General features: G+C 41.6%; 1 protein-coding gene across 1 annotated transcript in view; it reads right to left on the reverse strand.

Moving 5' to 3' along the window:
- Positions 1-26,713, reverse strand: part of LOC131901895 (peroxisomal bifunctional enzyme-like) — an 81,676-nt gene that overhangs the window by 50,422 nt on the left and 4,541 nt on the right. The window contains exons 3-15 of the mRNA XM_059252963.1: positions 25,877-25,901; positions 22,206-22,319; positions 18,907-18,977; positions 18,218-18,242; positions 16,724-16,837; positions 13,830-13,900; positions 13,141-13,165; positions 11,650-11,763; positions 8,755-8,825; positions 8,066-8,090; positions 6,586-6,690; positions 3,701-3,771; positions 2,559-2,583 (exon numbers count right to left, since the gene is read on the reverse strand). Of these exons, the coding sequence (XP_059108946.1) occupies positions 2,559-2,583; positions 3,701-3,771; positions 6,586-6,690; positions 8,066-8,090; positions 8,755-8,825; positions 11,650-11,763; positions 13,141-13,165; positions 13,830-13,900; positions 16,724-16,837; positions 18,218-18,242; positions 18,907-18,977; positions 22,206-22,319; positions 25,877-25,901 (856 nt within the window). The remainder of the gene's footprint in view (positions 1-2,558; positions 2,584-3,700; positions 3,772-6,585; positions 6,691-8,065; positions 8,091-8,754; positions 8,826-11,649; positions 11,764-13,140; positions 13,166-13,829; positions 13,901-16,723; positions 16,838-18,217; positions 18,243-18,906; positions 18,978-22,205; positions 22,320-25,876; positions 25,902-26,713) is intronic.

Below are 26,713 nucleotides of genomic sequence, written 5' to 3' on the forward strand. Positions count from 1 at the left end.
CTAATCACCTTCTGAGCATCTGTACACCAAGTATTTAACTTTAAACAACTATTTAAAAGTGAATGTTCATGTCCCATGACATTATCTCTCAAAGGTAAAAATGATGCAATCTTGGTAAGTATGAATAATGAGATAAATTGCAATAATTCATCATATGTGGTGCATATTTTATGGAAGAATAATGCACAATGGATAATCTACATGTGTTTATGAACATGGTTTTCTGGTCTTTATAACACTTCTGCTTTGTGAAATATATATATAAACATATATACATATATATCTGCAAGCCCTTTAAACTTACCAAAACTCCTAAATAATGATTAGAAGTTGTGCATTTTTGGCAAGGTGAAGACCAAAGACATGAGACTTCTCTTAGAGAAGGCACAAAGGCTAGGAATTCTCAGAGGTGATCCTTTCCATGCAAAATGAGGGCCTGTGAACACGAGGCTGCCACCAGTATATAGATGCAGGTAAATTCGAGCAGATATTCCACTAATTGGAGTCACAGCTTCAGGTGTTTGGTCCAAATGACCATCACATGTCAGTGACTTTACTGTTGTCACTCTTCCTAAGATTTCAGACAATGCTCTTCCGTGTGTGTGTGTGTGTGTGTGTGTGTGTGTGTGTGTGTGTCTGTGTGTGTGTATCCCTGGGTGTGTCTTGGTGTGTCTATGTGTGTGGTTTCACTTAGTTGGTTTTATTTTTGTTTTGTTGTTTTTTTTGTTTGTTTGTTTGTTTTGAGACAGGGTTTCTCTGTGTAGCTTTGCGCCTTTCCTGGAACACACTCTGTAGACCAGACTGGCCTCAAACTCACAAGATCTGCCTGCCTCTGCCTCCTGAGCGCTGAGATTAAAGGCATGTACCACCACTGCCTGGCTCACGTAGTTGCATGGATCGCTTAGTTGTGTTTTTTTTGTTGTTGTTTTTTACTGTGTCTTGTGTCACTCTGCTTATGTGACTGCTCCAAGCTGACTCTGGTTAACTCCTCTGTCTTTACACGTTCAAGTGCCTCAGTTGCTCACCACCAGCCTTCCACCTATGCCCATCAGGTAAAGGGATGAGCCAGATGACTTAGTAAGATTCAAATGTCCTTCTGCAAATGTAGTCCACTAGAAGTTTTGTGTTCCAGACTCTTCTCTTGTGACTGATAAGTTTAGAGAAAGAGGGAGAGAAAATTATGGAATACAAAAGACACGACACATAGAGACTCATTCTGGGGATTCTTCTGAGAAATGTTTTATAGTATGAAACATCACGAAAAAGATTCCTGGTATAAGGGAATTGTCACACATTGATGTATTACCAGGTACAGAGTACAGAGTCCACATGGCACTCCAGAAGCAGGAGAAAGTGGCTGGAGAAGACAGAAATGGAAGATTATGGGGGTGGAAACTGGTCCTGGATCTCTGTGGGACAACTTGCTATTCCCAGAAGAAATCCACAAATACACAGAACACTAAGGACAATCACAGAATGTGGCAAGATGTGTGTCGTTTAGCACAAAATGGACTAGCAAGTTATTTTTAAGGATAAAATTTGGGAAAATGTAAAAAGGGAGAGGATCTATGAACAGTAAGAGTCATGATGGATGAATAAGATGAAATACAGTGCATAAACATATCAAAATTAATAAAATTATATTAATAATTAAAAAATAAAATTTAAATGTATTGCTGGAATAATGATGCAGCACAGATCATTAAACGAATGATGACTGGAAATCCTAGTGCATACTGTCCTTAAATTTTGTGACTCTTTGTGCCCATGCCAATGTTGTATAATCTGTTAATGCTTTTCTCCAGAACTTACAGGAATACGTCAGATCTAAGAGAAATCCATTTTGAACTATCCATCCCACTGTCCCATGTCCTTTATTTAATTTTGGGACTCTGTCATCTTAAAAGAAGCACTGTGCTTCTCTACCTTTCAAAGCAGTGACTGTCTGCTGCATGCTGAATGACACTTCCTAGGACTTCTAACCACGACAGCAGTCATTGCAGTGTTTGGGATCCCTATCGATTTGCCTTACTGCAGGCAGATGTAAGAAGGCAGAGCTCTCCAAGGGGATTATTGTGCCCTTGATGAGGTAAGAAGTGGCTCTTAAGATGCACAGCTAAGGACCCTCATCACTACCTCTTGAGTTCTGGTTTATTCGTCTATGAAGGAACGCAAGCATGTAACCCAACCATGCATGGCTGTGGTCAAGTTTGAATACATTTTTGTAGATAAACTCTATTCTGATTTTTCAATTTACAAACTCATAACTAGAAATTGGGTTGGGTAGTTGGGATATTTTTCTTTGGAAAAAAATTTAGACACAACTTGGTGAACAAATCCTTCAAATAACTAAAGGAATCACAGTTGAACATGACAACCATAGACACCTGGTCATGATTTGTTACTTGGGATGTCATTTCCTTAAAAAAAAATAAAAACATATAATTTTCATTATCAGTTAGCAGCTTATATCACAGTGGTGTATCATATAAAAGACAACTAATATTTACACAATTCTCATCTAAATTGTGTCTTAGAGAGTGTTCTACAGTACATACCACATCTGCATTTATTAAATAGTACCTGTAATTGAAAGGAAAGAAAATATTTAACATTTAGATCATGTTGAATAATATTTGTAAAGATCTGTGATCCTTCCGTAGTTGACATAATGAGGATATAAAAGTGTAGTCAAGTGGAGACTATATTAATTGACTCCTTATTTGATGATGTAACAGAAGATCTGGGACTCTATACTTTGTGCTAAAGACTAGTACCTTTTACAATTTTTTCTGATTCAAGGGCTGATCAGGATAACCTGTCTGGCCTCTACTGAATGTTCCCTAATCTACATCACATAACGTCTATGAAAACTTGTATTTTCATTTATTTTTTTCATCTTTCAATGTTGTTGGGTTTTTTTGTTCACAGTTTTTTTCAGTTTACATACCAACCACAGTTCCCCCTCCCATCCCTCCTTCCACTCCCCTTTTCCTTTCTTTCCCCGACTCCCTCCACCCCCACCCTACCTCTCATCCACTCCTCCAAAAGGGTAAGGCCTTCCATGGGGAGTCAACAAAGCCTGGTACATTCAGTTGAGGCAGGACCAACACCCCCCCACACACACCCTGCATCAAGGCTGAGCAAGGCATCCCACCATACAGACTGGGCTCCAAAAAGCCAACTCATGAAAACTTATATTTTTCACTAAGATATTTTTTGTTTCTAGGGACTATGGTAGAAATAATTTGAGCATATGACCCAAAGTTTGATGTGTCTGGAGCTTAGTGTGCCCAACAACATGAGGATCTTTAAAAACATGATGTACTGGGCTGGAAAGATGACTCAGATGTTAAGAGCACTGGCTGCTCTTCCAGAGGACCTGGGTTCAATTCCCAGTACCCACGTGGCAGCTCACACCTGTCTGCAACTCCAGTTCCAGGGCTTGTGATACCCTCACACAGACATACATGCTCATATTGGGATTTGATTTCCAGCACCTACATGGTGCTTCTGCCCTTCTTGGCACCAAGTACGCACGTGATACAAATATACACATGCAGGCAAAATACACTTTAAAAACAAACAACAACACATGATGTACCTGATCAGTTTCTTAATTCAAATGTGATACCCATTGAAACATAAGGGGACCACCGAGGTAACCTTTCAACCTCAGAGAAAGAAAAGGCCCTTTTACCTCGACCATGCTCACGGTTGACTTTTGCTGGTTTACTGGTGAAACTGTATTATCAGGAGGTTCATGGGACACTAGTGGGACAGAAAGTGACTGTCAGTTCACGGGACTGCTTACTATTTACACTGGACTTTACTTGATGTGGGTGAAAGTGCACGGACTTAGCACATGTGACTAAACCTACTGAACAAGATGGTTCTGCTGCTGCTAGACTATCTTCCCATAAAGCAAACTAAGGCAGAGGGAAGACTTGGAGAAAAATGAAGATGTATTTTTATGTTGTATAATATTTTGTTTATTAGGCACTGAGATCCTATCTCCACCCACCTTATATTCCTGTCTCCACCTCCCTAGTGCTGGGATTAAAGGCATGTACTACCACCACCTGGCTCTGTTTCTCTTTGAGACTGGTGAATCTCCTGTAGCCCAGGGTGGCCTTGAACTCCTGATTTTCCTGCTTCCTCCTCCCAAGTGCTAGGATTAAAGGTGTGAACTATTACTGCCTGGCCTCTATGGTTAACTCATGGCTAGCTCCACCCTCTGATCTCCAGGCAAGCTTTATTTGTCAGAACACAAACAAAATATCATACAACACCTTTGTACATGTAGTGAAGATCTGAGCCCGATGACCTACTGAGATTCAACTGCCTTTCTAGGCATATTGTCCCCAAGAAGGGTTCTGTTCAGTTCTCTCCCAGTGACTTTGTTAGTCTCATGAGTTTTGTGAGGGAGGGACATATAATGAATACAAAAAGGCCCAGGACACCAAAAGCTGAGGCTGGGGACATGCTTGGGGGTTAGGCCACATTGCATGGGCAATGTGTTCTGGTATGTAGCATCAATAATAAAGTAACAGGTAGAAGGGATCACATAGGCCTCCATGGCTTGCCAGACCTATAGTCCTGAGTCAACATGACAATTATGAAAGAGGAGAAGTGGTTGGAGAAGGATAGGGGCAAGAGGAATAAGGGAGATTGAAAGGTGGGGACTAGAAGTGGAATCCCATGTCTCTGGCACACATGGCTCAGAAGCAGGAGTCTGAATTTACAATCAATAAACATGGTGCATTAACCCTACAGGGCTAGCCTATGATTGATACCAGACCACTTGTACAGTGAGAAAATCCAGGAGAAGCAGACATGTTTCTGATGAGCCTTGACTGTGAACCTACTCAAGTAGCTAAAATAAAGGCACTTTGAGGAAAATGATTCCTTAGATTATAAGTTCATGTTGCAGAAAAGATGTGACAGGACAGATCATGCAAAGAGTGAGAGACTCAAGTACTGAAAACACAGAGAACAGACATAGCCTATGGCCAGATGGGTACCAAGAGATAGCCAATCTCCATGAATCCATTCTATTACCCTGAGGAACACGGGCAGTCTTTTAGGAGAACTCTCAAACCCAGCCTCTGCCTTGGAGGATGAATCAAGAATGCTTTGGCACTAAGGACAAACCAGAGTGCAGACACTTTCTCATCCATTAAGTCAAAGGATCCAAAATAAACATCAGGCTTTAACCTTCCTTGACTCAAACATCTAACATGCATGCCAATATGAGGAACACAGATTAAAAAAATATAAAGCCATACATTATATCCTTAATTGTCAGGACATTGCTAGTGCTGCAAGGAAGCCAGACTAGAGAACCCTACCAGCTATCTAGAAGTTTGCCCTGCGGATGTCCTTTAAAGAGAGACAAAATGGTCAAGAAATGAACAAAGAGGTACTACTACAAATGTCCCAAGGAAACCAGGGACAGGAACTGCATCACCAGAACCACTTTGTAGGCCCTTTATTTATATGTACATTTGAATGCAAAGGAGAAGGTTGTCCACACCAGAGAGATTGGCTTTACCACAGGTTAAAACCTTAAAATGAATGTACCAGTCATTTTAACATCAGTAGTCAACTTCATAGAGTCCAGATCCCAGGGGATGCCTGTATGGCATTATCTTGACAAGATTAACTGAGGTAGCAAATGGTTCAGCTCTTAGTGCATTATTCCTGGGACTGAGATCCATGACTATAGAAGGAGAAGGTGAGCTGAGCATAAAGAAACACTCCTTTTCTCTATTTCTGTTGCCCTCAGGCTCCTGTATCTATGGTTGCTCAGCAAATATGCACACCATACTCATGGTATCATGGGAAGACAAGCACTTCTCCTTTGGCATGTTTGGGTCATAGTATTTCATCACACAAACAGGGAAAGTACCTTATGCACAAATTCCATGGAGAACTACTAAGCACAGTGACAGGCTTGGACACTTGGTAGTGATAAATGCTGATGAGCACTAAGTGTTGAAAGATTGCCTTCAAATGACAGAGATGAACGCAAGAATATTATACCTGACAAGACTACCATGATGCCTTTGAAAAGGAAGAACACAGAAACCTCCTTCCATGACCTTGTCTCTGTTCTTTCCCATAAGCACAGGGTGTGACACACTACTCCAGGGACCGAATCCCCTTTGGTCACACCAGAAATGCTGTTAACTGTATGAAATTTTGTGCTAACTCTTGACAGTTTTGACAATAACCATGTCAATCTTGAGCTTGTTTACATTCAGTTCATCACACTGCAGGTGTCTGGGAGAAAGTAACAGAGACGTTGCCTCACCTATTCCTGTCTACACCAGGTGAAGGGATGGTGACAGAGACAAGATTGAGCTCACCTTTCCTCTGTTTCTTGTTACTCAATGTTTGCAAAAGGTGAATTTACATTTCATTCTTAAATCGTGTGGTTGAATTTCAACTGAGGAACTATACAAGTCAACATTATATACATAGGAAAGTAATGCTAAGGTCATCATCTTTCCCTCCTATCATACAATAATGATTTACAACTACCATATGTCACCCAATGAGATTAATGCATTTCAACAGTACCTTCTGGTTCAGTTGGTGGTAAAGTGCCACGCTGGACTTGAGGCACTTCAACATCCTTTGGAAAAGCATTGCCTCTCCTAAAGAGTTTCCTTTTAAATTTGGAAACTAGAATGCATTAACAGCAGAGACAGTTATGTCAGTTTCATGGCAGAATATAGAGGAAACCAGTCTGTTTTAGTACACTCCACGTCATGCCCTTTCTCCAGGCACCGTCATCAGAGTCACTGTGGTGTTTCAGGAGGATCACTGAGTGCACTGCACACTCCTCCATGCACTGCATTGGAGGTGTAGGCAAGTCCTAAGTTCATGGCAGTGTGACAGTGTTGTGTTTCCCTGCTGAATACATGTACCTAATGAGTGCTTACCTTCAAATCATGGGGACTGACCAACCCTGAGAGGAAAAACACATGGAGCAGAGTGTACCCAACCAATACATTTAAAGATGTATTCCCACTGGATATGGAGTGCACTACTTTCATAACAGTTCTCTGTAGGCAGAGAAGGTGAAGCTCTGTAGTTCTAGGCCAGTATGGTACATAAGTAGGTAGTTCCAGTATAGATAAGGACAAACTGTGAGTCCCTTCACTCCGGCCCCAAAAGCAATGTATTCTCAGAGAATGAGGTAGTACACATCAACCTCCAGTTGGTGATTGCAGTTCTCAGTGCACATTGTCCTTAAATTGTGTTCCTCTTTGGGCCCATGCTTCTATTGTCTAATTTGTTCATGCATCTCTCCAGATGCAAAACCCATTTTAGAAATATCCATCCCACTGTCCCATGTCCTTTATTTAATTTTGGAACTCTGTCATCTTAAATGAAGCACTGTGCTTCTCTACCTTTCAAAGCAGTGACTGTCTGCTGCATGCTGAATGACACTTCCTAGGACTTCTAACCACTACAGCAGTCATTGCAGTGTTTGGGATCCCTATTTATTGGCCTTACTGCAGGCAGATGTAAGAAGGCAGACCTCTCCAAGGGGATTATTGTGCCCTTGATGAGGTAAGAAGTGGCTCTTAAGATGCACAGCTAAGGAGCCTCATCACTACCTCTTGAGTTCTGCTTAACTCATTTATGAAGGAACACAAGCATGTAACTGACCCTGCAGATCTCAGATGAGGTTTGAACACATTTTTGTAGTTTACCTGTATTCTGATTTTCAATTTACATATCTGTAACTGGAAATTGGGTTGTGAAAAAGCCATCCTACTTTTGGGGGAAAAACAGATTTAAACAAGAATTGAAGTACAATACCCTCAAATAACAAAGGATTACTGTTGAACACAAGGACTATAGATATATCCATGATTACTTACTTGGTGTGGCCCTTGCCTTTAAAAGAAACTAAGAAAAAAATCTAACACAGCAATTCTCATATCGTTCGGTATCTCACATCACCGTGGTGTATCACACAAAATACAACCAATGTTTTCACAATTCCCACCTAAGGTGTGTCTTAGGAAAGTGATCCCATAATACATACCACGTCTGTTTTTCTTAGTCATCATCTGCAATCAATAGGAAAGAAAATATTTAATGCCATGATCATGCTGAGTAATGTCTACAAAGCCTTTTTCACCTTAACATCGAGTGATTGAAATCAGGACAGAGAAGAGCAGTAACAAAGAGACTATATTAATGGGTACATTATTCGATGATGTCACAGAGATCTGGGACTCTGTCCTTTGTGATACAAACTAGTAGTGGGCATACTTTTTCTTATTCAATGGCAGATCAGGAAAACCTATCTGGCCTATAGAGGGTTGCAAAACCTGTATCACATACCATCTATAAAAACTTTTATGTTTCACTAAGGTATTTTCTGTTTCTAGACTATGGTTTACAAAGAACTTGAGTATATAGTTGGAAGCTTAGTGTGTCCAGCTTGAGGATGTTCAGAGGATCTTTCAACCATGAGGACTGGTGTAAACTAGAGGCACCCACCTTGATGGGATCACTCATAAAGCAGGACACAAAGTTGTGCCACATTGTGATGTGTGCTGTCTTGATCAAGACCAAGTTGATACAGTTCCATTCCCTCCTCTTCCTAAATAAACTCTCTAATGTCCGTGATGACTCAGATCAGTTTAATGAATGAAATGTGATACCCACTGAAACACAAGGGGACAACTAAGGTAACATTTCTACCTCAGGCAAGGGAAGACCTCTTACCTTCACCAGCCGCTTTGGTAGTTTTTGTTTCATGCGTGGTGATTTGGCACTGGTAGAAGTTTCAGGGTATACTAGGGGAAAGAAAGCGACTCTCAGCTCACAGGTCTTAGTATTATTTACAGGGGATCTTTGCTTGATGTGAGTAAAAGCAAATGGACTTGGTACATCTTACTAAAACTAATGAACAATATGGTTGGGTTGTTGCAGGACTGTCTTCCAGGATGACAAATAAAGGCAGAGAGTAGCTCTGGAGAGAAATGAGGAGCAGATTTTTTTTTGTTTGCAGGGAATTGTAATCTAAAGCAGTGTAAAAGAATCTATTATATGGTGTAAAGATGAAATGAATCATTCAAAATTTTCTTTTTATACTTATTCTGTTTGGGAGGCTCAACAGCTGGCAGTGCTCTAGCAGATGTGAACCTCTGTACGTAGTTCTCTCAGTCAACCATGTAGGTTCCAGGCTCAAAGTATTGATCTCAGTCTTTACAGCAAGTGCCTTTACTGCTAAGTTCTCACTGGCCCCCTAAAACAAATCTTACGATAAAAACCAAAGAGTACAATCAGCCCCTGAGATGATATTCAGTGTAGGGCAATGGCTACTCTCTTCAGCTTCAGGTGGCCACCTGCAGACTTTTACCTATGTACATGTAGTACAGATCTGATCCACACCTTTACTAGAGACTCAACTGCCTTTCCAGGCAATTTTTTCTTAACAGGGTTCTTTTCTAATCTCTGCCAAGGAACTTTTCTGTCTCATGAGCTTTGTGAGAAACTGAAATTTAGTGATTACAGAAAGACCTAGAACACCCGGGACTGAGAATAAGGACATGTCTGGGACTTAGGACCCATTGCATGGACGATGTGTTGCCGTACAGAGAACCCACAATAAGGTAACACAAAGAAGGAACCACGTAAGCTTCTGTGGCAATTATGAAAGAGAAGTGGCTGGGGAAGGATAGGGGCAGGAGATCATAAGAAAAGAGACAGAAAGGTAGAGACTAGAAGAGGAATCCTGTTTCTCTGTCACACACAGCTCAGAAGCAGGCACTATACACTGAATCTACAGTTATAGTCTATGAGAGAGAGCAAAAAAAATCTGCAGAATGAGAGAATCCTAGGGGACCAGACATAGTTCTGATAAGCCTGGGCGGTGAGCCTACTGAAGAAGTGACAGGGAAGCCACTTAGAGAAGAGAGACTCCTTAGAGCATAAGCTCATGTCTGCAGGAAAGAAGAGACAAGTCAGCCCATGCCAAAGTGAGAGACTCGAGTACTGACAGCGTAAGGAACAGACACACAGTATGGTGCATAGAGAGCTGATCCTCTCCTCTCCATACACTTTATTCTGAGGAACATGGGCAGTATTTTAGGGAAACTCACAAACTCAGTCTCTGCATATTGGAGGCTGAGGCAAGGGTGCCTCTAAAAGCATCAAAGATCACCCAGAGGGCAGATCCTTTCTCCCTATGTCATCCATTAATTTAAAGGATCAAAGAAGGACATCACCCTATAACCCTCCTTGACTCAAATTACACAGAATGCCAGATAAGTTAAGGAGCATAGACTGCTTAGAGCTAACAGCACACATGAGGCTTCTACTTTCAGGACATTGCTAAGGTAAGAAGGAGGCTAGTGTTGCTAGAGAAACCTGCTAACTACTTAGTAGTCTGCGATGTCCTACACGGAGTGACTAAATAGTCCACAGAGGACCTAGCAGGCACTACTACCAATGTCCTAAGAGAGCCAGGAACAGGATCTGCTCATTCTTTATCACCAGGACAATTTTGTAAGTGCTTCAAATGTATATTTGAATGCCCAGGCGCAGGTTGTCCCTCACCAGAGACTGGCTTTATCATAGATTGAAACCCCAAACTGATCACCACTGTTTGTGGGCATTGTGATGGCAAATATCAGTAGTCAACTGATAAGGTCAGGGCTCTGGTGATGCCTGCATGGCATTATCTTGACAAGGTTAGCTGAGGTAGCAAATGGTTCAGCTGTTAGTGCATTATTCCTGGTACTGAGATCCATGACTGTAGAAGGAGAAGGTGAGCTGAGCATAAAGAAACACTCCTTTTCTCTATTTCTGTTGCCCTCAGGCTCCTGTATCTATGGTTGCTCAGCAAATATGCACACCATACTCATGGTATCATGGGAAGACAAGCACTCCTCCTTGGGCATGTTTGGGTCATAGTATTTCATCACACAAACAGGGAAAGTACCTTATGCACAAATTCCATGGAGAACTACTAAGCACAGTGACAGGCTTGGACACTTGGTAGTGATAAATGCTGATGAGCACTAAGTGTTGAAAGATTGCCTTCAAATGACAGAGATGAACGCAAGAATATTATACCTGACAAGACTACCATGATGCCTTTGAAAAGGAAGAACACAGAAACCTCCTTCCATGACCTTGTCTCTGTTCTTTCCCATAAGCACAGGGTGTGACACACTACTCCAGGGACCGAATCCCCTTTGGTCACACCAGAAATGCTGTTAACTGTATGAAATTTTGTGCTAACTCTTGACAGTTTTGACAATAACCATGTCAATCTTGAGCTTGTTTACATTCAGTTCATCACACTGCAGGTGTCTGGGAGAAAGTAACAGAGACGTTGCCTCACCTATTCCTGTCTACACCAGGTGAAGGGACGGTGACAGAGACAAGATTGAGCTCACCTTTCCTCTGTTTCTTGTTACTCAATGTTTGCAAAAGGTGAATTTACATTTCATTCTTAAATCGTGTGGTTGAATTTCAACTGAGGAACTATACAAGTCAACATTATATACATAGGAAAGTAATGCTAAGGTCATCATCTTTCCCTCCTATCATACAATAATGACTTACAACTACCGTATGTCACCCAATGAGATTAACGCATTTCAACAGTACCTTCTGTTTCACTTAGTTCTATAGCTACAGCTGTGCCACGCTGGACTTGAGGTACTTCAACATCCATTGGAGAAATAGTGGTTCTCCTAAATAATCTCCTTTGAATTTTGGAAACTAGAATGCATTAACAGCAGAGACAGTTATGTCAGTTTCATGGCAGAATATAGAGGAAACCAGTCTGTTTTAGTACACTCCATGTCATGCCCTTTCTCCAGGCACCGTCATCAAAGTCACTGTGGTGTTTCAGGAGGATCACTGAGTGCACTGCACACTCCTCCATGCACTGCATTGGTGGTGTAGGCAAGTCCTACGTTCATGGCAGTGTGACAGTGTTGTGTTTCCCTGCTGAATACATGTACCTAATGGGTGCTCACCTTCAAATCATGGGGATTGACCAACCCTGAGAGGAAAAACACATGGAGCAGAGTGTACTCAACCAATACATTTAAAGATGTATTCCCACTGGATATGGAGTGCACTACTTTCATAACAGTTCTCTGTAGGCAGAGGAGGTGAAGCTCTGTGAGTTCTAGGCCAGTATGATACATAAGTAGGTAGTTCCAGTATAGATAAGGACAAACTGTGAGTCCCTTCACTCCGCCCCCAAAAGCAATGTATTCTCAGAGAATGAGGAATTACACATGAGCCTCCAGTTGGTGATTGCAGTTCTCAGTGCATATTGTCCTTAAATTGTGCTCCTCTTTGGGCCCATGCTTCTGTTGTCCAATTTGTTCATGCTTCTCTCCAGATCCAAAACCCATTTTAGAAATATCCATCCCACTGTCCCATGTCCTTTATTTAATTTTGGGACTCTGTCATCTTAAAAGAAGCACTGTGCTTCTCTACCTTTCAAAGCAGTGACTGTCTGCTGCATGCTGAATGACACTTCCTAGGACTTCTAACCACGACAGCAGTCATTGCAGTGTTTGGAATCCCTATTTATTGGCCTTACTGCAGGCAGATGTAAGAAGGCAGACCTCTCCAAGGGGATTATTGTGCCCTTGATGAGGTAAGAAGTGGCTCTTAAGATGCACAGCTAAGGAGCCTCATCACTACCTCTTGAGTTCTGCTTAACTGGTTTATGAAGGAACACAAGCATGTAACTGACCCTGCAGATCTCAGATGAGGTTTGAATACATTTTTGTAGTTTACCTGTATTCTGATTTTCAATTTACATATCTGTAACTGGAAATTGGGTTGTGAAAAAGCCATCCTACTTTTGGGGGAAAAACAGATTTAAACAAGAATTGAAGTACAATACCCTCAAATAACAAAGGATTACTGTTGAACACAAGGACCATAGACATATCCATGATTACTTACTTGGTGTGGCCCTTGCCTTTAAAAGAAACTAAGTAAAAAAATCTAACACAGCAATTCTCATATCGTTCGGTATCTCACATCACAGTGGTGTATCACACAAAATACAACCAATGTTTTCACAATTCCCACCTAAGGTGTGTCTTAGGAAAGTGATCCCATAATACATACCACATCTGGGCTTTTTAGATGTCGCCTGCAATCAATAGGAAAGAAAATATTTAATGCCATGATCATGCTGAGTAATGTCTACAAAGCCTTTTTTCCCTTAACATCGAGTGATTGAAATCAGGACAGAGAAGAGCAGTAACAAAGAGACTATATTAATGGGTACATTATTTGATGATGTCACAGAGATCTGGGACTCTGTCCTTTGTGATACAAACTAGTAGTTGGCATATTTTTTCTTATTCAATGGCAGATCAGGTAAACCTATCTGGCCTATAGAGGATTGCAAAACCTATATCACATACCATCTATAAAAACTTTTATGTTTCACTAAGGTATTTTCTGTTTCTAGACTATGGTTTACAAAGAACTTGAGTATATGGTTGGAAGCTTAGTGTGTCCAGCTTGAGGATGTTCAGAGGATCTTTCAACCATGAGGACTGGTGTAAACTAGAGGCACCCACCTTGATGGGATCACTCATAAAGCAGGACACAATGTTGTGCCACATTGTGATGTGTGCTGTCTTGATCAAGACCAAGTTGGTACAGTTCCATTCCCTCCTCTTCCTAAATAAACTCTCTAATGTCCGTGATGACTCAGATCAGTTTAATGAATGAAATGTGATACCCACTGAAACACAAGGGGACCACTGAGGTAACCTTTCTACCTCAGGCAAGGGAAGACCTCTTACCTTCACCGTCCTCGTTGGTAGGTTTTGATTGCTGTGTGGTGAATTGGCACTGGTAGAAGTTTCAGGGTATACTAGGGGAAAGAAAGCGACTCTCAGCTCACAGGACTTAGTATTATTTACAGGGGATCTTTGCTTGATGTGAGTAAAAGCAAATGGACTTGGTACATCTTACTAAAACTAATGAACAATATGGTTGGGTTGTTGCAGGACTGTCTTCCAGGAAGACAAATAAAGACAGAGAGTAGCTTTGGAGAGAAATGAGGAGCAGATTTTTTTTTTGTTTGCAGGGAATTGTAATCTAAAGCAGTGTAAAAGAATCTATTATATGGTGTAAAGATGAAATGAATCATTCAAAATTTTCTTTTTATACTTATTCTGTTTGGGAGGCTCAACAGCTGGCAGTGCTCTAGCAGATGTGAACCTCTGTACGTAGTTCTCTCAGTCAACCATGTAGGTTCCAGGCTCAAAGTATTGATCTCAGTCTTTACAGCAAGTGCCTTTACTGCTAAGTTCTCACTGGCCCGCTAAAACAAATCTTACGATAAAAACCACAGAGTACAATCAGCCCCTGAGATGATTTTCAGTGTAGGGCAATGGCTACTCTCTTCAGCTTCAGGTGGCCACCTGCAGACTTTTACCTATGTACATGTAGTACAGATCTGATCCACACCTTTACTAGAGACTCAACTGCCTTTCCAGGCATTTTTTTCTTAAAAGGGTTCTTTTCTAATCTCTGCCAAGGAACTTTTCAGTCTCATGAGCTTTGTGAGAAACTGACATTTAGTGATTACAGAAAGACCTAGAACACCCGGGACTGAGAACAAGGACATGTCTGGGACTTAGGACCCATTGCATGGACGATGTGTTGCTGTACAGAGAACCCACAATAAGGTAACACAAAGAAGGAACCACGTAAGCTTCTGTGGCAATTATGAAAGAGAAGTGGCTGGGGAAGGATAGGGGCAGGAGATCATAAGAAGAGAGACAGAAAGGTAGGGACTAGAAGAGGAATCCTGTTTCTCTGTCACACACAGCTCAGAAGCAGGCACTATACACTGAATCTACAGTTATAGTCTATGAGAGAGAGCAAAAAAAATCTGCAGAATGAGAGAATCCTAGGGGACCAGACATAGTTCTGATAAGCCTGGGCGGTGAGCCTACTGAAGAAGTGACAGGGAAGCCACTTAGAGAAGAGAGACTCCTTAGAACATAAGCTCATGTCTGCAGGAAAGAAGAGACAAGTCAGCCCATGCCAAAGTGAGAGACTCGAGTACTGACAGCGTAAGGAACAGACACACAGTATGGTGCATAGAGAGCTGATCCTCTCCTCTCCATACACTTTATTCTGAGGAACATGGGCAGTATTTTAGGGAAACTCACAAACTCAGTCTCTGCATATTGGAGGCTGAGGCAAGGGTGCCTCTAAAAGCATCAAAGATCACCCAGAGGGCAGATCCTTTCTCCCTATGTCATCCATTAATTTAAAGGATCAAAGAAGGACATCACCCTATAACCCTCCTTGACTCAAATTACACAGAATGCCAGATAAGTTAAGGAGCATAGACTGCTTAGAGCTAACAGCACACATGAGGCTTCTACTTTCAGGACATTGCTAAGGTAAGAAGGAGGCTAGTGTTGCTAGAGAAACCTGCTAACTACTTAGCAGTCTGCGATGTCCTACACGGAGTGACTAAATAGTCCACAGAGGACCTAGCAGGCACTACTACCAATGTCCCAAGGGAGCCGGGAACAGGATCTGCTCATTCTTTATCACCAGGACCATTTTGTAAGTGCTTCAAATGTATATTTGAATGCCCAGGCGCAGGTTGTCCCTCACCAGAGACTGGCTTTATCATAGATTGAAACCCCAAACTGATCACCACTGTTTGTGGGCATTGTGATGGCAAATATCAGTAGTCAACTGATAAGGTCAGGGCTCTGGTGATGCCTGCATGGCATTATCTTGACAAGGTTAACTGAGGTAGCAAATGGATCAGCTGATAGTGCATTATTCCTGGGACTGATCCATGACTATAGAAGGAGAAGGTGAGCTGAACATAAAGAAACACTCCTTTTCTCTATTTCTGTTGCCCTCAGGCTCCTGTATCTATGGTTGCTCAGCAAATATGCACACCATACTCATGGTATCATGGGAAGACAAGCACTTCTCCTTTGGCATGTTTGGGTCATAGTATTTCATCACACAAACAGGGAAAGTACCTTATGCACAAATTCCATGGAGAACTACTAAGCACAGTGACAGGCTTGGACACTTGGTAGTGATAAATGCTGATGAGCACTAAGTGTTGAAAGATTGCCTTCAAATGACAGAGATGAACGCAAGAATATTATACCTGACAAGACTACCATGATGCCTTTGAAAAGGAAGAACACAGAAACCTCCTTCCATGACCTTGTCTCTGTTCTTTCCCATAAGCACAGGGTGTGACACACTACTCCAGGGACCGCATCCCCTTTGGTCACACCAGAAATGCTGTTAACTGTATGAAATTTTGTGCTAACTCTTGACAGTTTTGACAATAACCATGTCAATCTTGAGCTTGTTTACATTCAGTTCATCACACTGCAGGTGTCTGGGAGAAAGTAACAGAGACATTGCCTCACCTATTCCTGTCTACACCAGGTGAAGGGACGGTGACAGAGACAAGATTGAGCTCACCTTTCCTCTGTTTCTTGTTACTTAATGTTTGCAAAAGGTGAATTTACATTTCATTCTTAAATCGTGTGGTTGAATTTCAACTGAGGAACTATACAAGTCAACATTATCTACATAGGAAACTAATGCTAAGGTCATCATCTTTCCCTCCTATCATGCAATAATGATTTACAACTACCGGATGTCACCCAATGAGATTAATGCATTTCAACAGTACCTTCTGCTTCAGTTGGTGTCATATGTGCACAAGTGCCACGCTGGACTTGAGGTACTTCAACATCCGTTGAAGAAACATTCCCTCTCCAAAGCAGTCTCCTTTGAATTTTGGAAACTAGAATGCATTAACAGCAGAGATAGTTATGTCAGTTTCATGGCAGAATATAGAGGAAACCAGTCTGTTTTAGTACACTCCATGTCATGCCCTTTCTCCAGGCACCGTCATCAGAGTCACCGTGATGTTTCAGGAGGATCACTGAGTGCACTGCACACTCCTGCATGCACTGCATTGGTGGTGTAGGCAAGTCCTAAGTTCATGGCAGTGTGACAGTGTTGTGTTTCCCTGCTGAATACATGTACCTAATGAGTACACCATCAAATCATGGGGACTGACCAACCCTGAGAGGAAAAACACATGGAGCAGAGTGTACCCAATCAATACATTTAAAGATGTATTCCCACTGGATATGGAGTGCACTACTTTCATAACAGTTCTCTGTAGGCAGAGAAGGTGAAGCTCTGTGAGTTCTAGGCCAGTATGGTAGGTACATAAGTAGGTAGTTCCAGTATAGATAAGGACAAACTGTCAGTCCCTGCACCCCGCCCCTAAAAGCACTGTGTTCTCAGAGAATGAGGTAGTACACATCAACCTCCAGTTGGTGATTGCAGTTCTCAGTGCACATTGTCCTTAAATTGTGCTCCTCTTTGGGCCCATGCTTCTGTTGTCCAATTTGTTCATGCTTCTCTCCAGATCCAAAACCCATTTTAGAAATATCCATCCCACTGTCCCATGTCCTTTATTTAATTTTGGGAATCTGTCATCTTAAAAGAAGCACTGTGCTTCTCTACCTTTCAAAGCAGTGACTGTCTGCTGCATGCTGAATGACACTTCCTAGGACTTCTAACCACGACAGCAGTCATTGCAGTGTTTGGAATCCCTATCTATTGGCCTTACTGCAGGCAGATGTAAGAAGGCAGACCTCTCCAAGGGGATTATTGTGCCCTTGATGAGGTAGGAAGTGGCTCTTAAGATGCACAGCTAAGGAGCCTCATCACTACCTCTTGAGTTCTGCTTAACTCATTTATGAAGGAACACAAGCATGTAACTGACCCTGCATATCTCAGATGAGGTTTGAATACATTTTTGTAGTTTACCTGCATTCTGATTTTCAATTTACATATCTGTAACTGGAAATTGGGTTGTGAAAAAGCCATCCTACTTTTGGGGGAAAAACAGATTTAAACAAGAATTGAAGTACAATACCCTCAAATAACAAAGGATTACTGTTGAACACAAGGACCATAGACATATCCATGATTACTTACTTGGTGTGGCCCTTGCCTTTAAAAGAAACTAAGAAAAAAAAATCTAACACAGCAATTCTCATATCATTCGGTATCTCACATCACAGTGGTGTATCACACAAAATACAACCAATGTTTTCACAATTCCCACCTAAGGTGTGTCTTAGGAAAGTGATCCCATAATACATACCACGTCTGCGTTTCTTAGACTTCACCTGCAATCAATAGGAAAGAAAATATTTAATGCCATGATCATGCTGAGTAATGTCTACAAAGCCTTTTTCACCTTAACATCGAGTGATTGAAATCAGGACAGAGAAGAGCAGTAACAAAGAGACTATATTAATGGGTACATTATTTGATGATGTCACAGAGATCTGGGACTCTGTCCTTTGTGATACAAACTAGTAGTGGGCATACTTTTTCTTATTCAGTGGCAGATCAGGTAAACCTATCTGGCCTATAGAGGGTTGCAAAACCTATATCACATACCATCTATAAAAACTTTTATGTTTCACTAAGGTATTTTCTGTTTCTAGACTATGGTTTACAAAGAACTTGAGTATATTGTTGGAAGCTTAGTGTGTCCAGCTTGAGGATGTTCAGAGGATCTTTCAACCATGAGGACTGGTGTAAACTAGAGGCACCCACCTTGATGGGATCACTCATAAAGCAGGACACAAAGTTGTGCCACATTGTGATGTGTGCTGTCTTGATCAAGACCAAGTTGGTACAGTTCCATTCCCTCCTCTTCCTAAATAAACTCTCTAATGTCCGTGATGACTCAGATAAGTTTAATGAATGAAATGTGATACCCACTGAAACACAAGGGGACCACTGAGGTAACCTTTCTACCTCAGGCAAGGGAAGGCCTCTTACCTTCACCGTCTTCGTTGGTAGGTTTTGATTGCTGTGTGGTGAATTGGCACTGGTAGAAGTTTCAGGGTACACTAGGGGAAAGAAAGCGACTCTCAGCTCACAGGACTTATTATTATTTACAGGGAATTTTTGATTGATGTGGATAAAACTGCATGGACTTAGTACATGGGATTAATTGTAATCAGCCTTTTCTATTCCATCAGCAACACCCAAATATTCAGCCATTGTTTTTGAAATAATTGACTCAGAGGCTTAATATTATTTACAAATGCTTGGCTGGTAGCTTAGGCTTATTAATAACTTGCTCTTTCACTTTTATTAACCCATAATTCTTATCTATAGGCAGCCACGTGGCTTGGTACCTTTCTCCATACAGCATTCTCATCTTGCTTCCTCTGGGTCTCGCTTGGGACTCCTGACTTTGCCCTTGCTCTTTGCAGCAATCTTAGTTTGGTCACCCTGCCTGGCTACTGGCCAATTATCCTTTTATTAAATCAATTCAAGTGACAAATCTTTACCGTGTACAAGAGGATTCTTCCATGGCAACTAAATCTAATGGAAAATATGGTTGGGTTGTTGCTGGACTGTCTTCCAGGAAGACAAATTAAGGCCCTGTGCATGTCTGGAGAGAAATGAGGAACAGATATATTTTTCTTTCTAGGGAATCTGAATCTAAAGCAGTGTAAAAGAATAGTTATATCATGTAAAGATTAAATAAATGTTTCAAAAATTTATTTTTACATTTATTATATTTGGGGGGCTCAACAGCTGGCAGTGCTCTAGCAGAAGTGAACCTTCTGTACCTGGTTCTCTCAGTCAAACATGTAGGTTCCAGGTTCAAAGTATTGATCTCAGTCTTTACAACAAGTGCTTTTACTGCTATGCACCAACCACAGAAAGCTAACCTTATGATAATAATCACAGAGTTCAATCAGTCTCTGAGATGATTTAAGCACAGGATAACTGCTGCTCTCATCAACCTCAGCTGGCCACCAGACTTTTACCTATGTACATGTAATAAAGGTCTGATCCATACCCTTTCTAGAGAGTCAACTAACTTTCCAGACATATATTTCTGAAAAGGGTTCTTTTCTGTTCTCTCCACTGATCTTTTCACTCTCATGAGCTTTGTGAGACAATAAATGATTACAGAAAGACCTAGAACACCCAGGACAAGATGAGAACAGTGTGGGAATTAGTCCACATTGCCTGAAAAATGTGTTCCAGTATACAAAATAACCAATAAAGTAACTGGAAAAATGGACCATATAGGCCTCCAAGGTTTTCCAGACCAAGAAACATGCCAATAATGAAAGAGAAGTGGCTGGAGAGAGAGAGAGAGAGAGGTCAGCAAGGCGTAACACGAATGGAAATTGAAAGTTGGGGGGCTAGAAGTAGAATCCTGTCTCTCTGCCACACACAGGTCAGAAGAGGACAGTATGCATTGAACCTACAGATATAGTGCACAGTAGGAAGTTTAAAAAAAAAAGCTGCAGAATGAGAGAATCCAAGAGAAGCAGACGTAGTTCGGATGGGCCTGGGCTGTGAGTCTACTGAAGTAGAAAAAGTAAGGCCACTTAGAGAAGAGAGACTCCTTAGAGCATAAGCTCATGTCCCCAGGAAAGAAGAGACAAGTCAGACCAGGCCAAGAGTGAGAGATTCGAGTACTGACAGCATAGGGGACAGACACCTCCTATAGGTGTCTGGAGAGCTGATCCCCTTGGGTCTATATCCTATATTATGAGGAACATGGGCAGTATTTTAGGGAAACTCACAAACTCAGTCTCTGCATATTGGAGGCTGAAGCAAGGATGCCTCTAAAAGCAAGAAAGATCACCCAAAGGGCAGACCCTTTCTCATCCATTAAGTCAAAGGTTCCATGATAGATATCAACCTGAAACCTCCCTTGACTGAAATCACCTAGCATGACACTTAAAGTCAAGGAACATAGACTGGTAAAAGTTAAAGACACATATGAGGTCTTTACTTGTCAGGACATAGCCAGTGTTGCAATGAGGCGGTACTGGAGAAGCCTGCTAGCTATTTGGCTGTCTAACCTTTGGTTGTCCTTTAAAGATGGCCTAAATGATCAACAGAAGACCAAGAAGGCACTACTACAAATGTCCCAGGGGAACCACGGACAGGATCTGCTTATTCTGTATCACCAGGACCACTTGGTAAGAAATTTATACGTACATTTGAATGCACAGGAGCAAGTTGTCCCTCACCAGAGAGACTGGCTTTATCGTAGACTGAAACTCCAAACTGTTTGTGGGCATTGTGATGGCAAATATCAGTAGTCATCTGATAAGGTCAGGACTCTGGTGATGCCTGCATGGCATTATCTTGACAAGGTTAACTGAGGTAGCAAATGGTTCAGCTGTTAGTGCATTATTCCTGGGACTGAGATCCATGACTGTAGAAGGAGAAGGTGAGCTGAGCATAAAGAAACACTCCTTTTCTCTATTTCTGTTGCACTGGACCTCTGCACCTCTGCCTCAGGCTCCTGTATCTATGGTTGCTCAGCAAATATGCACACCATACTCATGGTATCATAGGAAGACAAGCACTTCTCCTTTGGCATGTTTGGGTCATAGTATTTCATCACACAAACAGGGAAAGTACCTTATGCACAAATTCCATGGAGAACTACTAAGCACAGTGACAGGCTTGGACACTTGGTAGTGATAAATGCTGATGAGCACTAAGTGTTGAAAGACTGCCTTCAAATGACAGAGATGAACGCAAGAATATTATACCTGACAAGACTACCATGATGCCTTTGAAAAGGAAGAACACAGAAACCTCCTTCCATGACCTTGTCTCTGTTCTTTCCCATAAGCACAGGGTGTGACACACTACTCCAGGGACCGAATCCCCTTTGGTCACACCAGAAATGCTGTTAACTGTATGAAATTTTGTGCTAACTCTTGACAGTTTTGACAATAACCATGTCAATCTTGAGCTTGTTTACATTCAGTTCATCACACTGCAGGTGTCTGGGAGAAAGTAACAGAGACATTGCCTCACCTATTCCTGTCTACACCAGGTGAAGGGACGGTGACAGAGAAAAGATTGAGCTCACCTTTCCTCTGTTTCTTGTTACTCAATGTTTGCAAAAGGTGAATTTACATTTCATTCTTAAATCATGTGGTTGAATTTCAACTGAGGAACTATACAAGTCAACATTATCTACATAGGAAACTAATGCTAAGGTCATCATCTTTCCCTCCTATCATACAATAATGATTTACAACTACCGTATGTCACCCAATGAGATTAATGCATTTCAACCGTACCTTCTGCTTCACTTTCTGATACATCTACAGAAGTGTCTGCCTGGACTTGCAGTATTTCAGCATTCTCAGGAGCAACCATGTGCTGTTGATGGTTCTCTTCCAAGACATTGGAATCTGGAAATGATTTAACAGCAGAGACAGTACGTCAGTTTCATGGTAGAAAATAGAGGAAACCAGTCTGTTTCAGTTAACTCCATGTCATGCCCATTCTCCAGGCACAGTCATCAGAGTCACGGTGGTGTTTCAGGAGGATCACTGAGTGCACTGCACACTCCTGCATGAATTGCATTGGTGGTGTAGGCAAGTCCTAAACTCATGTCAATGTGATGTTGTTAAAAGAATAGCAACATGACTGTGTTAAGTTTGCTTTTACCTGATAAACAGTGTCCATGTCTTTCTTGGAGTCCCATAAATATGGTAAACTTTATAAACTCCCTCCTTTCTGAGTAGTGTTTACTAGGATGCTATATACTGTGAAACTTCTCAGTGCAAAACATATGAATATACATATATATATACATACATATACATGTATATCCATCCAAATACACACACATGCATGCATACATGCATGTACGCACACACACACACACACACACACACACACACACACACACACACACACAAAACTTGCCCTCAAATAAATGTACATATAATACCAAATTACTCTGTGGTATCTGTTATTGGCAGAACAGTTAGCTACATTTAAATGAATCCAGGTAGCATGAGATTGTGTTGGTTACTCGTGCAACCAACAGTAGAGAATGTATTTATTTTCACTGTTTACCTTCACTGTTTACATGAGAAACTATAGAAGGGCCCTAGCTTAGCAGAAATATATGATCTTCCTCCAATATTTTCAACCTGCCTAGTGCCTCTCAGTTAGTGATTCTCTGGTTAGTGGACCACACTGAGAGGTGAACAAGGCTTCCATATTTGGTAGAGATGCTTAGATTCAAAGTCACTCAGAGCCAAGTTGTCAGATGATGGTTGGGATGAATAGGAACTTCCCTTCCACTAGACAGGCCTGGATATGTCCTCATCACGAATTGACAAGAACATTGGTAATATAATAAACAGTGCCTGTACACATCATTTTCTAGGTGACATCCTCATTGACCATCTGTACAGCCTTTATTAATTCTGGCTAAGATAGGGGTAATGACTACAGGAGCATCGAGAACGTACTATCCCTCTTCATGCCTTTTCATGCAGTTTTCTTTTTCCAGAACAGATCTGTATTCTAGTCTAGCCTGAAATTTCTACAGCAAATAATGAACTTATGTCTCTCCTTCTTTCACTTCTCAAGGACAAGGACTAATAAGATTGAGACATCCTGGGCACATTTTGAGCAGAATTAGGAGTCAAACTCTGCGTTTAATTAGCAAACTCCGTGGTTATGCTAATCATACACTGAGGCAACTGGGCCACAAGCTCCAGCCCATATTAGCATACTAGCTTTTCTTAAACTAACTTAAACAAACTACCATATAACAAAGTACTGAAAGTGTAAACACACTGTGCATAAAATACTTTTGAAATGATGTTACTTAGCCATATGCCGTTCACTGCTGAATATATAGATATAGATATCTGAGTGGTCACACTGAAAACATGAGGACCAATCACCACTGAGAAGAAAACTCCTGGAGCATAATAGAGTGCACCCCATTTTTAAATACATAGTCTCACTGAGTGTGGTAGTGAACTCCTTTTATAACAGTTCTCTGTAGGCACAGGCAGGCAGAACTGTGTGATAGCCAAGTCAGAAGGGTATATATGTAGCTAGTTCCAGGAGAGCCATGGATACATAATGAGATCCTGTCTTTAAAAAAAAAAAAAAAAAAGCAAAAACCAAAACAAAAAAAAAAAAACCCACTATATTGTTCAAAAAGTCAGACCTCACAGATCAACATCCAGGTGGAGACTGGAGTTCTTAGTGGACACTGTGCCTAGATTGTGTTGCTTTTTGTGTCCATACTAATATTGTTAAACACCTTAAAGCTTTTCAGGTTTTACTGGAAGGAGCCAACCAAGTCTAGCACACACCCAGTTCACACACATCCATCCTGACTCAATGTAGTGGTAAGCATAGAATCTGTGATCTACACCACAACATGGGCTGTTTTCTTCCATACTTGCTAATGTGTGCAGGCAGGATATTAAATGCACTTGATGCACTGCATATGTAAAGATCCTCATCACTTATTCTGGGCATTGGTTTATTCATCTGTTTAGGAAAACACAAATCAACCCACTACATATGGCTGTGGTGAGCTTTAAACACATTGTTTAGATAAATTATGAATACTATTTTTTCTCAAGAAATTTACAATTTTAATAGAAACCAGCTGACATTCATCCCCAAAGGCTCATTTCCAGTTACAACTTTTTTTAAATTTTATTTTTCTTTATTAAGAAATTTTCTACTCACTCCTCATGCTATCCACAGACCCCCACTCTTCCCTCCTCCCATCCCCAGCCCTCTTTCCCAAGCCACTCCACATCCCCACATTCCCCAAATCAAGGTCTCCCATGGGGAGTCAGCAGAGCCCAGCTCACTGAGACTAGGCAGGTCCAAGCCCCTTCCCACTGCACCAAGGCTGTGCAAGATGTCACACCACAGGCCCCGGATTCCCAGAAACCTGCCCATAGACCAGGGACAGATCCCGATCCCCCTGCCTGGGTGCCCCCCAAACAGTTCAAGCCAAACAACCGTCTTCCATGTCCAGAGGGCCTAGTCCAGTCCCATGGAGGCTCCACAGCCACCAGTCCACAGTTCATGGGCTTCCACTAGTGTGGCCGGTCATCTCTGAACGTCCTCCCATCATGATCTCGACGTCCCTCGCCTGCAGTATCTCTGCTTTCTCTCATCTATTGGATTCCCAGAACTTAGCCTGGTGCCTGGCCGTGGATCTCTGTATCTGCCTCCATCTCTCACTGGACAAAGGCTCTATGATGACAGCTAGGTTATTTGCTAGGCTGGTCACCAGAGTAGACCGGTCCAGGCACCCTCTGGACCACTGCCAGCAGACCAAGGTGGGGTCAACCTTGTGGATTCCTGAGAGCCTCCCCAGCCCTCTGCCTCTTCCTATTCCCATGATGTCCTCATCTATCATGGTATCTTCCTTCCTGCCCTCCCACTCTGTCCCTGTTCCAGCTTGACCCTCCCATTTCCCTATGTTCTCCTCCCCCACTCCTAAAAAAAAAATATATTTTGTTTACTCAATCAACATAGATGGAGTAAACAAAATACAATTTAAAAAAAGTTTTAAAAAAAAGTCTCCCAGAACAAGAATGGAGCCTGTGCTAGATCCTCCATGGTTGACTCATGGCCAGCTGACACAGTGGCTCAAGTCCTTAATTTTTTTTTCACAACAGTTTCCCTGAAAATTGGGTTCAGTGACATGGACATCTGTCTAGATAAAAGAAGTTTAAACATAGCCTAGTGCACAAAATCCCAAACTAAAGAGGTCACAGCTAGATGTAGCAACTGTAGACACATAAGTATGGTTTCTTACTTGAGGTATCACTTTTTTTTTTTTAAATCGAACTCCCAACTGTCAATTGATGAATGTGTTTTTGCTTACTGTGGTACACTAGACAAAAGACAACCAGTATTCACATAATTCACATCTAAAACATGTCTTCAGTGACTCCAGAATACATACCGTGTCTGTGTATTCCAGGTTCCACCTGCAACATACAGTAAAGAAAACACTTTGAGACTCAGATTATGGTGAGTTCTGTTTGCACAACACTTTGGTTCACCTGTTTGCTGGGCATTATTACACCAAGGATTGCCAAGCCCTTGGGTGGAAGATTCTGGATTAGTATGTTATATGATACTGACAGAATACCTCAGGACGTCTCCTTTGTGACAAACACTAGTCTGTTTTTCACTTTTGCTGACTAGAGGCCACATCAGGTATCCCTATGTGTTTAGCCTCCACTGATGGTCAGCTAAGGTATATCACGACATGACAGAGCAACTCCATATCTGATTACTATGATTTGTTTGTTTGTTTGTTTGTTTGTTTGAAACAAGAATTAACCTTTATTGAGCACTTACTATGTGACAGGACAGATTAATATCTTTTAATATTTTAAGGCAATTAAGTAAATATTGTTATTGCTACTTTATTGAGGAAGGCAATGTAGACACAGAAAGGGTAAGTTTGCCCAAAGTCACAGAGCCAAGAACTCCCAGTTTTTCCACACAGGAGGCTTGAAGCTCAGAGCTCAGGTTGTCATACCACCGGCTTCCTTTGTAGAGTCCCTCTGTGGCCCATGTGTTGGAATTCCTGGTCACTGGCCACTCCCTCCTCCCCCACTCCCCAGCTACATGACCGAGCATGCACTGCCAAAATGATTAGTCATTCCAAGGCTTTACGTCTTATGTAATCCATGCGCTGCATTAGGCAATCTATGCGTATGCGTGGCATAGCTACATATGCGCATGGGCAGGGGAATCCATAAAAAGCTAGTCACAGACTCCTTCCCTCTTC

Source organism: Peromyscus eremicus, unplaced genomic scaffold (genome assembly GCF_949786415.1).
Source record: "Peromyscus eremicus unplaced genomic scaffold, PerEre_H2_v1 PerEre#2#unplaced_618, whole genome shotgun sequence".
NCBI classification, from domain to species: domain Eukaryota; kingdom Metazoa; phylum Chordata; class Mammalia; order Rodentia; family Cricetidae; genus Peromyscus; species Peromyscus eremicus.